This window comes from Strix uralensis, chromosome 1 (genome assembly GCF_047716275.1).
Source record: "Strix uralensis isolate ZFMK-TIS-50842 chromosome 1, bStrUra1, whole genome shotgun sequence".
In the NCBI taxonomy this organism is placed as follows: Eukaryota; Metazoa; Chordata; class Aves; order Strigiformes; family Strigidae; genus Strix; species Strix uralensis.
Genome location: NC_133972.1, coordinates 54,050,121 through 54,066,258, shown reverse-complemented (window position 1 = coordinate 54,066,258; position 16,138 = coordinate 54,050,121). Strand labels below are relative to the sequence as shown.

The 16,138-nt window shown below is 38.9% G+C and overlaps 1 protein-coding gene and 1 long non-coding RNA gene across 2 annotated transcripts in view; both read left to right on the top strand.

The window, feature by feature from the left end:
- The window catches only part of LOC141947617 (uncharacterized), a 42,153-nt gene that overhangs the window by 1,778 nt on the left and 24,237 nt on the right, over positions 1-16,138 (top strand). The window contains exon 3 of the mRNA XM_074879300.1: positions 7,491-7,563. Within this exon, the coding sequence (XP_074735401.1) occupies positions 7,491-7,563 (73 nt within the window). The remainder of the gene's footprint in view (positions 1-7,490; positions 7,564-16,138) is intronic.
- Positions 564-5,479, top strand: LOC141942825 (uncharacterized). The gene is made up of 2 exons (XR_012628755.1): positions 564-4,510; positions 4,543-5,479. It is a non-coding gene; the product is annotated as an uncharacterized LOC141942825 (long non-coding RNA).

Below are 16,138 nucleotides of genomic sequence, written 5' to 3'. Positions count from 1 at the left end.
AAGTGGCACAACTCGGAATTAGCATGTTAACCTCAAACAGAGCATCATTCCCCGTGGCTCTGTCTGTGCTGGTGCATCATTATTCGTGGCAACTCTCTTAAAGAATTTTTCTTTCTCTTTTTTGGTGTGGTGTTTTTTTTTTTTTTTAGAGTGCAGAAGGCTGTTGCTGAGAGGGGACTTCAGGGAGCAGTGGCAGAGCTCAGGGAGGGGAGTGGAGGATGACTCAGCAGGGAGCTGTTCTTCAGGGTTACAATAATGAACTAGTGAAATGCATTGAAGACTTACGTATGCAAAAAGAAGAGCTGAACAAACAAATCCAGCAAGCAGAAGAGGAAAAAAGTAAACTCCAGCATAAAATCCAAGTCCTGAGTGAACAACTGGAGTGTGTATGTGAAAACCTGGCCCAAAAGGTAGCTTCATGGAATGAGCTTGAAAAAATTCTTGCTGAAACTGAAGCTGCTTACATGAAGATTTTGGATAGTTCTAGAACTTTACTTAATGTCCTGAAGAAGGAAGTGGGAAGCTTAAAGCATACGCCAGAACTGAAAACCAATGTAACATGAAACGGTCAAATGTTTGGACTCCACAGTGCTAAAATTCCACTAGGTGAGAAATGTGGTTAGCCATAGAACTTTACAACAACAGTATAAGCAGAGAGGGATTTTCTTCCAACCTTTCTGTATGTTTTATTATTATTTTTAAATGCACTAGAAAATAGGTGAAATAAAGTTGCTGTTTTGCTGTTAAAAAAATCTATTTCTTAAACACCACAAAGCTATATGGCAAATAGGTAGCTGAGGCAGATGCGAGACTGTTAGTTTTGACATGGTGATGCCTCAAGGCTATTCTGAAGACAGGAAAAAATACTCATGTTTTACTGTCAGCTTCAGATGGCTACCAGTGAATTCCTGTTTGATTTGAAAACTAGGGGATGCGAGTAGATCGGATACTACTTCTCTTCACTTTATGAATGCTTAGGCTTTACCATTGGGGACCAAATAGAAACAAACTATTTAGCTTCCTCTAGGAGTTTGGCGTTCTATCCGATGCATGCACAAAGACAGCCCCTGCTTACAATCACCTCTTACATATCTGGAATAATGGTGGGATAAGGTGAGAAAACATGACTTAATGCAGTGTGTGGATGCTTAAACTGTAGGACTGGGTACGGTTCATGCATCTTCTGAAGCTATACTCAAAAGCCTTGTTTAGAAAGGAGGCATGCTATAGTGAAAGACAGGTTTTGGTGTAAGTGCATGCCTGCCGCGTGCAGGGCACAGTGCTGCAGGCTTACACCATGTAAGCTCAGACCAACTAATCCACTTACAGATAAGGAAAAGATGACTGTATTTCAGCAGTGTCTAGAAGTCCCGGCAAAACTGCTGGTGCTCAATCAAAAGTACTGAGAGTTAAATACAAGGCCAAAGAAGAGAATCATGGCTAAAAGCCAATAGTAAAACTTCTGGAAACCTTATTTTTAGTGCCATTTAGCTCAATACTGATCTACTAAATAATTGTAATGCAATTGTAAAGAATAGTGAACAACCTGGAATGGTGAGAAATAAGTACAAATGAAAGATGAGAGTAGAAAATGAGATTACAAGTAGTTTGCCACTGTTAGGCATTCTTACAGATGAGGTTAAAATAGAACCTAGTTTAGACATCGGGGGGAGGGAACAGCATGGCAGAAATGTCAATTTAATCCTGTTTATTTCTAGTAGTTACTAAACCTCTGTGTGTGTGTACATACGCATGCTTTTTGTCCTGCTTATTCATGTGTTATAACAGTAACTATTTTTAAGCCTTATCTTGAAGTCAAGTCTTCATTCTATACCAATTAACTAAATTGAAACAAGTGCAATTGTAATCTCCTTACTTGATAACTGTGTGTCTCTCAGGTGCAAGTATAAAGGGTATGTAGATGTGAATAGTTTCAGCAGTAGCTCGTTACCAATAACATGAAGCAAATCTTATGTTCTTCTGGTTGCCATGCTACATCAGGGGTTAGTGTGACTCAGCTAATCAACAATTTACTTGTATAGCATTTCCACTGGCTTCCCTCAAGTAATGCTGAGGTGGTAAAATTAGATAATCTCAGGGGTACTGCTGTTATTGTAGTACTGCAGTATTCAGGACTGCCTTGTTTATACTGAAGTGAAACACAAAAATGTTACTATATTTAAAAGCAAAAAAGTGATTTATTTGACTGGATGTTTCTTGGCATTCTCTCTTCCCTTAGACTGGTAGTAGTAACTAATTTACATCGAAATAGGAAGACTCAGAAAAAGGTATTTACTAAAGAGCAAGATCTTTTTTTAGAGTTGCATATGTAAACTGCTTACTATCGAGAAGGGAACTTGAAATTGTCTATATGAAAAAAAATTTGTATCATAGAAAGCTCATAGGGAACAGTACAAATAATTGTATTTACAGTCTTGGACAATAATTACAGGTTTGTTTGCCTTAGAATAATCAGATATTATAAATAACGCCTCTTCTTGCTCCACTTTACTTGTAAAAACTAAAGTTTTAAGAGAAGCCTTGTAAGTTTAAAGAAGTCAACTTCATGACCATTATTACATCTAAGTATAGCTATTACGGTGTCAAAACTAAAATATTGGAGATGTTTGAATTTTTTAGTTACAAAACTAAGGGAAAAACGTAACTCTTGGCTAGTATTTACACATACTGAGTCCTCCCAACTTTCAAATAAGAAGTTGAAATGTTGTTAGAATTCCATTCAGTGATCCCAGTCTATAAAATTTCTGTTTAAATTCAGATTCACAAATGGAGAACAATAATATCGTATTTCTACGGCTTGCCTACTTGTAGAATAACTCTCAGTGTGACAGTCATTGTGAAGTCAGTGCACCTGCAGAGTTGTTACTCAAAAATAGCTCTTACTGTTATATTCTGCATTGACCCAAATGAATTTACTGTGTCCCTTTATTGAAGTGGTAAACTTTTTTCACTGCTTTTTCGGGCAGTATAAATTTTGACATAAATTGCTTTTCTTAGCTTCAGTTTGTTTAGAATAAAGGGCATGCAAACTAAATTAATATACAGTTTTGCTGGAACAGAAATGATAATTTGGAGATTACAGCAGCTCTGTAGGGCTAGCCTGCAACAGAAAGTTTGCCTGAAATAAGACAAGTTATAAACTTAAGCCATCATACTTATTCCTGACTTAATTTTTATATTGATTTTATATGACATCTGGGTTAGATCCAGTAATTTACTTGAGTGCTTACAATCTAGGAACCTTAATGACAAAAATTTAGGTTACCAAATTGTAGTGCCTAATCTGAAGTGCTGTGTTGGATGTCTTGTAGCTTATTTGGTATGCCAGGAGACATAAGGTTTTGAAACTCCTACCTGTGCTTGATTCAAAGCTCCAGTGAAACGCATCTAGAGCACTCGTCTAATTTTCTGAATTTATGCAGTGGAATCTCCACCTGGTTTCCAAATAACAGTACATAACTGGAGGAGAGATGATGATTCCTAGCTTTTATAGCAATACTTAAATATGTACCTAGCACATACTGCTCTAGTGATCAACGAGTTTCTCAAAATATTTGGGTGTTGACTCCTGCCAAATAAACTAAGTTTATTATGTATGATAGAGTTTGGTGGTTACCAAAGAAACTGCTTGTGGGTGGTATTTTGAAGTAATTTTCTGTGTGGAGATGATTGTACGAACTGCTGGGTGAAGTCCCATATACAAGTAGTAACTCAAAATCGATAACTCTCTGTGGAGATGCTTACCCTTCAGTTCTGGTACCTCCCCGTATGCAGTTTCTGCTGATCTTGTTACAGGAATGGAGGTGAGTGGACTGGGGTGGGCCCTAATTTTTTGGGGCAGAGAATAAAGCGTGTATGTGGAGTCCTGGTTTGCAGCATGAGGGGGTGTGATAGAAAGAGAGGTGGACCTCCTCTTAATTTCTGTCTACTTTAAGTGTGCTTGTATTGAGCTACTGCCTATGGTTCCTGCTACCCAATAAATCAAATTTTAGAAATCAGGTTCACCCAAAGTCTGCACTTTCCCCATCTTCTTTAAGTCCACTGACAGTTAAGCTACAGAGGCAGCCTACCTTTTGTTTTTTCTTTCTGCGTTCTTTCTGGCTAAACTGTCATGCTCAGCTGCACGGTGGCCAGTTCCAGCAGGAGGCTGTGGAACTGAATCCTGTCAGTGTACTAGATGCAATCTGTGTGTATGTCAGATTGACGTTGAAGAACTGAGGCAGACGGGTGGCAATTTTTTGGTTCTTAACTTGGTGAACTCAAGAGATTGTTTTCTTGAACTAGGAAGTCTTCGGGCTAGGAAGATTAGGCGTCTTCAAACTCCTGAAGAATTGCCCATTCAAACAATGAAACAAGCTATAATCTAAACCCAGATGACTGGGTCTTGGATTGCAATTACAGAATTAAGTATCTCATTCCATCTAGCTCTTGTGGTGTAAGTGTGTCTCACTCCAAATAGATTAAGTGTATTAAGCTAAATTGGAACAAGGTACTCTTTAATTCTGGAACAAGAACATTCAGAAGATTATTAGCAAAAGGATCAAATGTCTGCAGTTAATTCCTCATGTAGATGAGTCCTGCGCAGAAGACCAGTATCACTCTTTAGATGGTTTTGCTTGTTAGGAGAAATTTGAGTTAGAAGATGTAGTTTGTGGCAATTGCTGAAATTATCCTTAACTTTGAGTAGACCTGGGGCTCTTGGGTTTTTATGTAAGAAGTAGATAAAACAGTTGATTTTTTTAATAAGATTTTTTTCCCCTCCTTTTCAGTAGTGAGTGAAGAAACATCAATAGATGCTTTAATATTGATTTGTTTGTGTGTGTGTGTTGTTTGTTTGGTTGGGTTTTTTCTGATGAATGGATAGACAAGTTTTCCTAAGATCAGAGGGCTCATTTAGCTTTGTTTTTAATGTATGTGTGTCTTTAAATATAGATATAAATATCTTCTTTGTTCTCTCTATTGGGGGAAGGACAGATTAGCTTTTGGTTTAGTTTGTGCACGACTGCTTTGTTGGTGTCTGTTGTGTTACAGCAGGGGGAGTGAATCAGGGACTGTGTCTGCTTCCTGGGTGACTGTTCGGTGCCTTTTTTTAAACGGGGAATGTGGGGGGTTTTTTGTTCTTTGCCCCTTACTGCTTTATAAATCTGTCTTTAATTTCAGTTGCCCCAGAGTACTCCTTGATTATTGTCTTCCTCAGTTGGTTTTCAGTTGAAATTTTGTGCAGTATTTAGGCGTCAAAAAACAGATGTGTGTGCAGGTGACACAACTTACTTGCATGTTAGCTGTTAATAAAAGATGATGGAGAGGTTCAGGCTTGCAGAAAAGGGAGCTATATATTATTTGGTCATTCATAGCTTTAACTTAATGGGATTTGTGTGAAAAGTAGTTCAGTGTTGTAGTTTGATTTTACAAAAATCTGATGTTAGAAGAAGTGGGGCTAATAAAACGCTTTCATCTTGTAGTGGTTTCAAAAGTAGTTTCACAAGATCTTGTGGGGTGGAACAATCTGCATTTTTTTTGTCTATTTGTGCAAGACTTGACTATTGATATGCTGCAGTAACCACTACATTAAATTAGTAAATTTTAGTACAAACTTGGATATCTTATTTAGCAGCAGCATTGAAAATAATGGTGTCAAATCTTTGCATTTTTATTGCTACATCATTCAAAGCTGGTAATATTTGTAAGTATGCTGAATTTGAATGTCATAAATGGGAAAATGTTGTTCTTGGAATAAGATTCATCTGTACTGGGGGAAAATGGACACCTGTAGACTGAGAGCTTGTTCAAGAAAAGGCATTTGAAAAAAATTGTATCAGTCTCCCTCTGGAGGTGGGGTTGATCATTCCACTGACTGGGATGAGAGCTTCAGTTCAGCTCACACCTCATTTCAAGGCATATGATGTTATGTGAGGTGACATCTCCTCTCTGCTTACCACCACTCGTGTTTTATAGAATATATGTACTTGGCCCTGAAGGATTTATAATGGTGTTGAGTTTTCTCATTTATTATCGTTTTAGAGGCAGACACACAGCTTCCTGCAGTGGCCAGCCTAGGTCAAGAAGATGGAAGTATTAAGTAGAGTCTATAAAACAAAGTAAGAGGCTGAACAATTTTTAATACTTACTTTGAAAAATGTTTAAAATTATGATACCGAATATACTGGCCATGGAGCATTTTAAAGTTAAATCTTCATAGGTTTTATTTTTTGAGCTTCATGTGCATAGGTTCTCATGCTCCAGTGAGAGCTCTTGTAATGAGCTTGAGGATTTCCATTGATATGTGGTGTATGGGAACACTTTAAAAAAATTATTTCCATTGTAGTCCCTGATAGATCTGTAACTTATTAAACCACTTCATATAGTTAATTTAGTTGAACATAGTAAAAAAATAGCAAATTTATTTCCTAAATGCTTTCAAATCTTCCTATCTGTATTCAGAATTAGATCAAATTATTATTTGTAGTATTCTCTTTTTGTTGTTACATGGTTATTAACAAGTTGCTACAACTTAGAGACCCATTCTGATTGTGCATGGCTCTCAGTTCCAGAGACAAAATCCTTTTCATATTCTGCAAGCTTCAATTTTTTTAAAGCCTCTCTTTCCTTATAGAGTAAGAATACTTTGAGCTGAAAATCAGCATGACAGTTAGACTCCTGTGATGCATTTTTTTAAAAATATAGTTAGTATTCAGAGCTGAATCATATTCAGTCACGTGTTTGAAAACAAAAAAACTAGCAGTAATTCTTCATATGTTTATGCAGTTGTTCCATAACAGAAATCCTGCTAGAGAGTTGTGCTGCTTACTGTTCAGTAGTAAATGGGATTACTTGCTGTAGTTGACAAACCCAGGGTACTTTTCATTATATACTGGTTCTTCCTCAAGAGTTGTTGCTAGCATGAAGGGAATGGATACTTCATTCTGGGAGGCATGGGGCAAAAGAGGAGCTGCCTTTTTAACAGAGACCACCCACCTGTGGAAAGAGAGGAGCATCTTTGTTAGCCTGGCTCATGGTAAAAGGTCAAGAGACAATTCAAACCAAGTGGTTATAATGGTCATAGTTCACTGATGCAAAGTCCACTGAAGCAAGCTGAAAAAAACAAAACCCAGTCCACGCTGTCAGTCACAAGGAATGTGATACCTGATCACAGTCGGGTTATCTTTAAATGCAGGAGCTCAGGTACAGCTGGAAGCAGTGTAGCTGCTGCAGTACAGGGCTCATTAAGGGTTAATTTGCCCTGCCAAAAAGCAATCGACCATGTGGACACACTTCTGAAATCTTGTGCACTCAGGAGTCACTGGATTTGCTAGAAAAGTATAACCTGTTTCTATTCTTAAAACTCAGGGAATTATAACTGTCTTTTAGTGACATGCAACATTAGATAGGACTCCATGAGAACGATATGTATTTAAAATCCTGTTCCCATTAGGAGCTTTTCTCTGAAGCCTAAATTGTTCTTGCTTTAGATTCAAGTTGTTCAAAAACCTGTGGCCAAGGGAAAAATACAGATCCCCGAGTTCCGCTGAAGCCTGCAAGCCTGTAAGTGGTTTGTATTCACTGTGTAGTACACCAAGTTCCTGGTCAAATGCTGTCTAATCTTTCAGTCAAGCTGCAAGTTTTGTGGCTCCCCTTAGTAGTTTAAATGACTTGCAACAAGTGTTGCTTGTTCAACTTGGAATGTACTTTCGTTTTTTTGTTTGTTTGTTTTTTAATGAAGTATTCCATTGAGGCCTTCTGTGGCACTCTGCCACAAACATTCATATTGTGCCTGTGAATATATGGGTTTTCTTAGGGAATGTCAGAAAGAAACTACCTGTACAGCCACAATTCAACTGAAACAAGATTTGATTTTATGCCATGCTATTTTTATTTTTAAAAGTGTTTTAAAATGCCGAGTATATACATATATATATTTATATAGGATATATAAACAAGTGCTTCCAATCAACACATAACAAAGTACCTTACAGAGAATGTTAATATCTTTATCCCCCTTGATAGACAGTGACACTCAGTAGTAATCTGCCCCAAATCAGGGACAGATCTGGGAATGGCGGCTTTGCTTTTTCAGCCTCAACTGAATGCTCTGACTTGGACTGCTTCCCAGGGATTCATGTCCTGTTTGGCGTTTGACATAAACCAACCCGATAATGCATTCTCAACCTGTGTGTTGGGGGAAGGGATAGACATAACTGACTAGATGCATACTTTTTTGCTATTACTACTTCACATCACATGCAGTGTCATGATGATGTTTAAAAGTATTACTTATTTCTCCATGGATACACCCGACGTGACAAAGTATCCCAACTGCAGAGCAGCTACTCTCACTTTCCAGACCTGCTGTCTCCAAGCCCCTGCTCACAGGTGTTTGGGAGCTGACTGTAGGAGGTGGGTCAGAGGAACAGAAAGAACTTGTAGTGATAGTTGCTAATTTTACAAGCCTAACCTTGTTCAGATAGCTTGTCTTTACAGACCTGGCTGTTCTGTCTCATTTTACCAGGCTTACTACTTTATGCTAGTCAGTGTAAGAGCAACAGGTATTTGCACCAACACACTTAAGGGTTTTTTAGACATCGAGACTCCTCGTTGTTTAAATACAGTGAAGGATCTGAATTCTAGTCCATCTATAACAGCATATAGATCGTGTAACAGCATTCTGACCACGTATAGCAGCAACAGTCTGTGTGACAACCATATTCCACGACAGCTCGTTTTGGGTTAATGAAATTGAAGTAGCATGGCAAGTCAGGAACTGTAGAGATATGGCTGGATATAGGGCTTTTCTGTAAGGAAAAGAAGCTGGCTCTGTGAATTCAGGTTAAAAACTTTAATCTAGGACAGGTGACACCTGCCAGCAGTATTCTTTTATTTATTGTGATACATGAAATATATATACACATTTTAAAAAATATATATAGTAAACATTTTAATAATTACGGAATGTTCTTGATAGAAACCTGTCTAATATTTCAGTACTGTCTGCCTTTAGAAAGGACAATTTAAATAGGGTGGTCATTAACAACTTACATTAGGTTGTGTATCCTCTGCTTTCAGTAGCTCTCCCCCCTGCCCTCTTGCTACTATGTGAACCCTCATTTGTAGCCCTATCCTCTGGCCCTTTGCTTACCATGGTTTTAGTTATCCCAAGCTGCTGACCAGAAACATGCTGTTCTTCTGCCATGTGGTGGGTCAGAGATACTTTCAGTATCTTCATATTCTCCAGACGTGTTCTGACACACTTGGAAAAATTGTTTGCAAAGATAAACAGGTTTCATTCAGTTTGATAGTGCCATAAAAGTTATGATTGGACAGTGTAAGAATATTATATGGTGGAGAAACAACAGACACCTGATCTGAGAGGAGTTTCATCCTATGAAAAACCCATCCTAAAAAGACTTTCAGGTTGAAGTGATGGGTGGATGGAGTGTGACATTCCTGATACTCTGTGGAGATTAAAGAACAGAAGTTTATTATGTTTGTTGATGAGAATATTCTTGTCCCAGCAAATGCAGGCTTTGTTTATAGTCTTCTGCAAATAAAGAAGGTCTGTATGGGATGCTTTAATTAATATTAAAGCTATGCAGAGTTACTTGAGTTTGTTCCAGAAATGATTGCATTGTGTTTGAGAAAAGACTATAACTTGAAATTAAAGAGAGGAAAAAGAAATATAATGTTGAAGCTTGCAAACCAATGGTCTCATGGAGGAAGCCTTTATAGGTCAGCTATGTAGTTCTTCAAAGCTCTGAATACGACCTATATTGCAAAATAATAAACACATGCTAAGGTAGAGTGGAGTATGCTCACAGTAAGGCTACTTGTAAAAAGTTGTGTCAAGACATCATATGTATTCAGCAGTTTTCTTTGTAATCCTGCACTATTTTACAAATTAATATATTCCCCAGTAAGGTGTGCTAGAGATAAACATTCCAGATGCCTTCATCTGCAGAGAGGAAGGAGAGGCAATTAAAAGTCTGTATGCTGTGAAATCTCTGGATACCAATAGTGTCTGCACAGACTTTTATAACGTTTTAAGGAACAACTGGTTTTCCTGCTATCTGGGGTGACTGAATGCAAACAGCTTCTGAAAGAGGACAGTAGCTCAGTTATTTTCACACTGGCTAAAATCCTGTTGATTTGCATAAAGGTTTCTATTTTTATTTACTGATAGCAAAGTCTTGGTGACAAACTGGCTCCTCCAGACCAGACAAATTCTATTTTTTTTAATTGGCATGCATCATTTAGTCTCTGACAAAGAAAGGGCAAACTTCTGATGATGTAGTGAAAGAACCTGGGGCAGAGAAGTGCCTGGTACTGGCCTCCATCAAAGAGGAGGAAAACCACAAAAGGACAAAATCACTGGCCTTAGTTTGAATTGAGTGGAGTTGCTTGCAAAAGTAGCAAGTGAGAGGGCTTTTTTCTTCTTTTTTTTTTTTATTCGTTCCCTCCTATGTCATCACTGAGCTGAGTAGAGAAAGAATTTTCTTTCTCTTTAAAGGTATGAATAATAATAAATGGGATAATTTGCTCCAAGAAAAGCTAAAGCTTCCCTGTGGGAGCTCTATTTTTCCTTCAGAAAAAAAATTCCATCATGCAAATTCTAAAAGCTGGCAGCCATTGCAAGTGAAGGAGAAACAACAAAATGCTGTGTTTGCTTGTCATTGCAGACCAATTATTCTTCCAGTAGTTGCACTCCTGTGTGCAGTTTCTTGGTTGCATGTACTACCTGTCCAAAACGTGGATTTTTTTGTCTCAGACCTGTTCAGTTTAAAATACATTCTTTATTTTAGATGAGCTTAATAAAGCAGTGCATATTGGTGCTTATATAGGTATGAAATTTGTCTGTAACTGTTAGTTAAAAGTCCTTTCTACTGGCTTAGTATGCCATGCATTATTACACTGATGTAGCTGGAGTGAAGCTTGGTTCTTGGACATTAAGAACACCCTTTTAACTTTGATTGTGCCGAGATGTATTTTATAGTTTCAGGTGTTGGTGAAGTCAGGAACGACCAGACAGGAGGTGTAACTTGACTTCTGTGGACTTCAATTAAAATTTCCCATATTGCCTTGCATGAACATTTTTGTTTTAAATAACTTCTGCATTTGGTTGTTTGGTGGGAAACCACAGCCAAATGTTTTAAAGAGGTATCAAGAATCATTTTTTTGGCTAGCAGTACGTTTCCTGGATAATCTCATCCAGGAGAGGTTCTAAGTGCAGTACCTGTTCAGATCCCCGACCCTCAGAGCACAGCCCAGCGTCCAAGCCTGTCATTCCCACCACACATGAACAAGCCAGGTGGTTTTGCAAGGACCATGGGACAAGGGGCCATCTTCTGGGTGCTGGGAGAGAGCAGGTGATTAAATAAATGATGGCAATGCATGCTGTACAAAAACACCCCAGCCAGGCTCACACTGAGGCAGCCAGAAGGATTTGGGAGTCTCTTCTCTGTTTCTACTCTGCGTGAAGTATAAATAAAAGTAAATGTATGTATGTATGTGTATGCTGCTCAAGCTACTTGATACTACCTCTGCTACATTGAGATTGTTACATTGGGAAGTTATGATTTAATTTGTAATTAAAATAATCTCATTAGCATGAGCAAAGCCCCTAAAACCAACTAAAGTAGTTGTGCAGTGTTACTGGATTTCAAAGTTTTGAATTTCCACATCTGTAACTTCTGATTCTACTGCTGAGTCCTGTATGGTAGCAAAGAAGGTAGCAAAACTAATTTTAAAATTCTGGAATAAGTTTTGAGTTAAAACTAAGAATGTAGGAAGTGCCCAAGAAGATTTATACCACAAGACTTACTGAAAGTTAGTGGGTCTTGTTCTCTGCCTGCTAAAGCTCTGATCTTTTAAGGTTCAGGATTCTTGGTGGATTTCTCAAAGGCCTGGCTCCTGAAATCAAGGCATTTTCTTTGTTCTTCTTCCCCCTCTTTGAAGTTCTATTTCTGTTCCTTGTAAAGCAAAGGTTTAAAACACAAGAGTATGAAAGGCTCAGAAATGCAAATATAAATAATTCTAGATCTTTTCTATGACTTAGTGACAGTCTCACACTTTGTGCTTGGCCTGATGTATGTCTTTTTGAATGCTAGAAGCTGGTCATGGTCAAAGTCCTATTGAAAACTTTGCCCCATGTTATACTTCAATCAAATAAGATGCAATTATGATGGCTTTAAGAAAGGCACTCTTGTAATCCATGGTTATGGGTGCTATAACACACAACTCACTTTCTTTACATGAATATTTAAATTCCTCTCTTACTATCTTTAGCAACTTCACCCAGCTTTCTGCAGTCACTATGTGTTACTCAGATGTGTCAGGGAAGCTCCTTCCAGCCCAGCCCCAACGTGATCTGCAGGTGTCCTGGAGCAAGGTCTGGTTTGGGGACTGAGCTCTAGAGCTCCCAGGCCAGCAGAAGCTGCAAGCCCCGCAGGATGGCAGGGGAAGGGAAGGTTGCTGGCTCCTGGAAGAGAGCATATCCAGCAGCAGTACATCACCTCTCTTCTGCCAGAAGAAATACCAGCCTGGCATGACGTTCCCTAGAATCAGAAACGTTAGAGGAACAAGCAGTTTCAGGGCTGAAAGAGGGTCTAGGGGATCTCCTAATGTCACAATATATTTAGCTCATGGAAATGAATACAGGAAAGGTAAATGGGAAGATAACTGAGCAGAAGGGTTTTCTAATATTTATGTAGCTTCGTTTGGAGTCTGAAAGGCCAAAAATATGTTTGCAACATCTAGTTGGAGACTGAAGATGGGATTTAGAAATGGAATAATTTATCAAACTGGAGCTAAAGATAGAAGTAAGTATGCTGTATAAAGGGCAGGATGAAGACATTTTAGTAAAACTGACACTGAAAAAGAGAGGACAAGCTGCTGAGAACATCCAGAAGAATTTTCCTGAGAGGAGAGCATCACAAAATCTGCCAGAATTGTCTAATTTTTCAAGTGTTTTTTATTAAAACATATAAGTTTAGTATCTAACATGAAGAATAATTTATCACAATAGCAATAATTAAATCCTCAGCAAAATTAAGATGAATTTTGATGCCATTCCACAATTATTCTCAACAAATGCTTTTAATTTGGCCCAAACAATAGCAAGGAGGCTTTGTGGGTATCATAATATGCGATTTAGACCTGAATGATTTGTTTCAGTCATCACAGAGAGAGGACAATAAGAGGGAACATGACAAAAATATAGAAAACAATGAGTAGGGCTGCACATAGTTTTGGCTGTCATATTTTTATAATAAATCTCATGGTAGTTTGTGGTTTGTTTAAAGCTTCAGCTCCTGGATTCGTGTAGTAAATAAGAATCTAAGATTTCATTAAAGAAAAACAAGTTCCTAATTTTCGCAATTGCAAGAAGACTTAAACTAATACAGAGCAAGAAAAGGAGCCAAAATACATCTTTTAAGAGACAAATTAGTAGAGTTTTAACTCAAAAACTAAAATCTACCTTCTTACTCTAAAAAAATCCAAAGGCATAAAGCTAAGATGATCCTGCTATTGGAGCTCAGGTTGGTATTTATAGTGCGTTAGTTGCTCAGACAGATGTTGCAAAGCCTTGTATCCCATCCTTTCCTTAGCAACATTCTCTTAGAGCCTTGAAAACAACATGCCTCTGCCCTCTGTTTTACTTGCTTTTTCCTTCAGCAGATGCTGACAAGCCCAGCATCTGATTTCAGTTCTGATCTGGAATAACTCCAGGGGCGTGCACGAAGCCATCCCACTTCCCTCCGAACAACGGGGTGGTGGTGGGGAGGAGAGTCAAGACTATTGTTCTCCCTCCCTGTGTCCCTCCCGCAGCAGCAGCCAACATTGTTCCTTTTTATTTACTTCCCTCTCTCTGTAAACCAGCAGGGTTTGCAGCAGAGGGATGCAGCTCTCTTCATTTGAATAATTAGGCTGATTTATGAGAGAACGACACAGGGAAGGAGAGCTCTCCTGCAGCGTTCACCACTCGAGGCTGGGCACCCACCCGGCTGCTGGCAGTGCAGCACTGGGCCTCCCCACTGCCTCACACTCTCATCCTTGGCTACCCAGGCAGGCTGGAGGGCCCCCAACTCTTCAACCTTTGCATCTCAGTGAAAATGTACAGATAAATGCAATAAACGCTTTTTTCCTTCACATGGTATTCTTCACAAATTGTACGTTCCAAGTTGATACTGAAAGTCTAATTGAAATAACAAAGGAAAGGGAAAATCCCCATGTTGGATCCTTCCTTAGCATTGGCTAAGTGGAAATTTTGGCTTATAAAATGCTCCTCGAGCAGGTTCGTTGTGTCACTGGAACAGTGAGAGCTGGTACAACTTTGTTCCTCCCCTGCACTGCGGAAGTTTTGCATTACTTTTAGGGAAGGCTTATGTATGAGGAGTTAGGAAATTTCCTTCTTCCAGGGAAATTGTTACAAGTATCCTTTGTTCATCACATTTCCTTGGTATCTTCATGGCAAAATAACAGTGTGTACCTGGAAAGTTCTACCACACTCTGGAAGACCCATTTAAAATGCACGTAGACATTTAAAAACACATTTAAGCTGTTAAAAATTTATTATACAAGCAAAGAAACAAGCAAAAAAGATTATTGGCAATTCTGCCTATTATGTTTCTGCCAGGCACCAGAATCAAACACCAAACTTGCAAAAGTTGCCAGCTGCCTGCACTTCCCAGTGCAGTATTTGTGGTCACCTTTACAAAAGAAACCGTATCCGTCACTTGTCTTTGCTAACAGAATGGCTTTTGTAGTGCCTGAAAGGCAATTAAATAATTTTGTAAGTTGCCCCCCAAGTCTATAAGAATACTTTTTGTTTGGGAGCAGATTGATGGTGCCAGAGTTTCAAGAGCAGTTATTCATATTCGATAGCCCTCCACATTGCAAACTCTGTGAAAAGGCTCGACAAACCCAAGGAGCTCACGGTATAACCAAGACAGAAAGGTGAAAGCAATAAAAGAATGAAGTATATATTACAAATGGAATGAAAAATCCTATTTTAATTCTAATTGCCTGTAACAAAATACCTCATACCACCCATAGGAAAAAACAAATCAGCATCCAACATTTTCTGCCACCTTCACATTGTCTCAAACGCTCTCAACGTATTGTCGGCTGGAGCATTTGCCCCTGTCTTTTGCATACACGGAAAAGCAGTGCAAGACCCAGTTTCACCCATCCCCTTCCTTCATGCAAAGCCTCAGTGTATTTTTGGTTTAGCAGATTGGCAATTCTGACTGGCACAAAGCTGATCTACCCTCCTTTTACAAAGTTGCATTCCAGAAACTGAGCAAGAACTCTCCCCTTCATTTTGTAAGGTGGGAGAGAGGTAAGGAGGGACACCCCTGAGACCTGCGCACCACACTTTACAGCCAGAAGAAAAAGTTTCGTTCTTATTGATACGGGATTACTCTGTGTTCACCAGGAAATAGAAAGAATACAGAAACCTATCCAAACCACAACTTTATTGTTCAGAAGTCCATGTTTCAATACATAAATACGCAACCTGATTTCTTCTGCTTCCAGACACAGTGATTTCACTGATGGACATGGGACATTCCCATAGGAAGAGCTCAGTATTAGTGCTGCTGTGTGCAAGGGTCATCGGTGGGGAAGAGACACAGCTATAAAACAGAGAAATGGTTAAAACATTATGCAGTGTGCCTCTCTCCTAAACAATCATACTGTACTTGCTTTCCCTCTCTCTTCTCAAAATTGCTGCCTTGGGGAGGTAAAGAATTACCATTGCCATAAACCGTAATGAAGATCAGATGTGCAAAGGGAAAGGCCTTGCTCAAATATCAAAGGGGTCTTAAACTTCCAAAACAGAGCAAGAGAGAGAAATCCTGAGGGAATCAGAGATGTAATTTATGACTGACCTTCATTTTAACTGGGAAATGCATGCTCTTGAACGGCAATGCTCCTGTGAATGCATGTTTTGTTTTGTTTCAGCTCATTGGGAATCTTTGCTGCAGTGGTATTGATCTAAGCTCCCAAACAATGAGCCAGGGATGAGGAATCACATATGCATTCCAGAAACATTTTTCTGTGCTGAACTCGTCTCAGCAGTGACAGTGCCCGGCTTTGTTGTCGCCTCTGCCATGGCGCTGCCTTC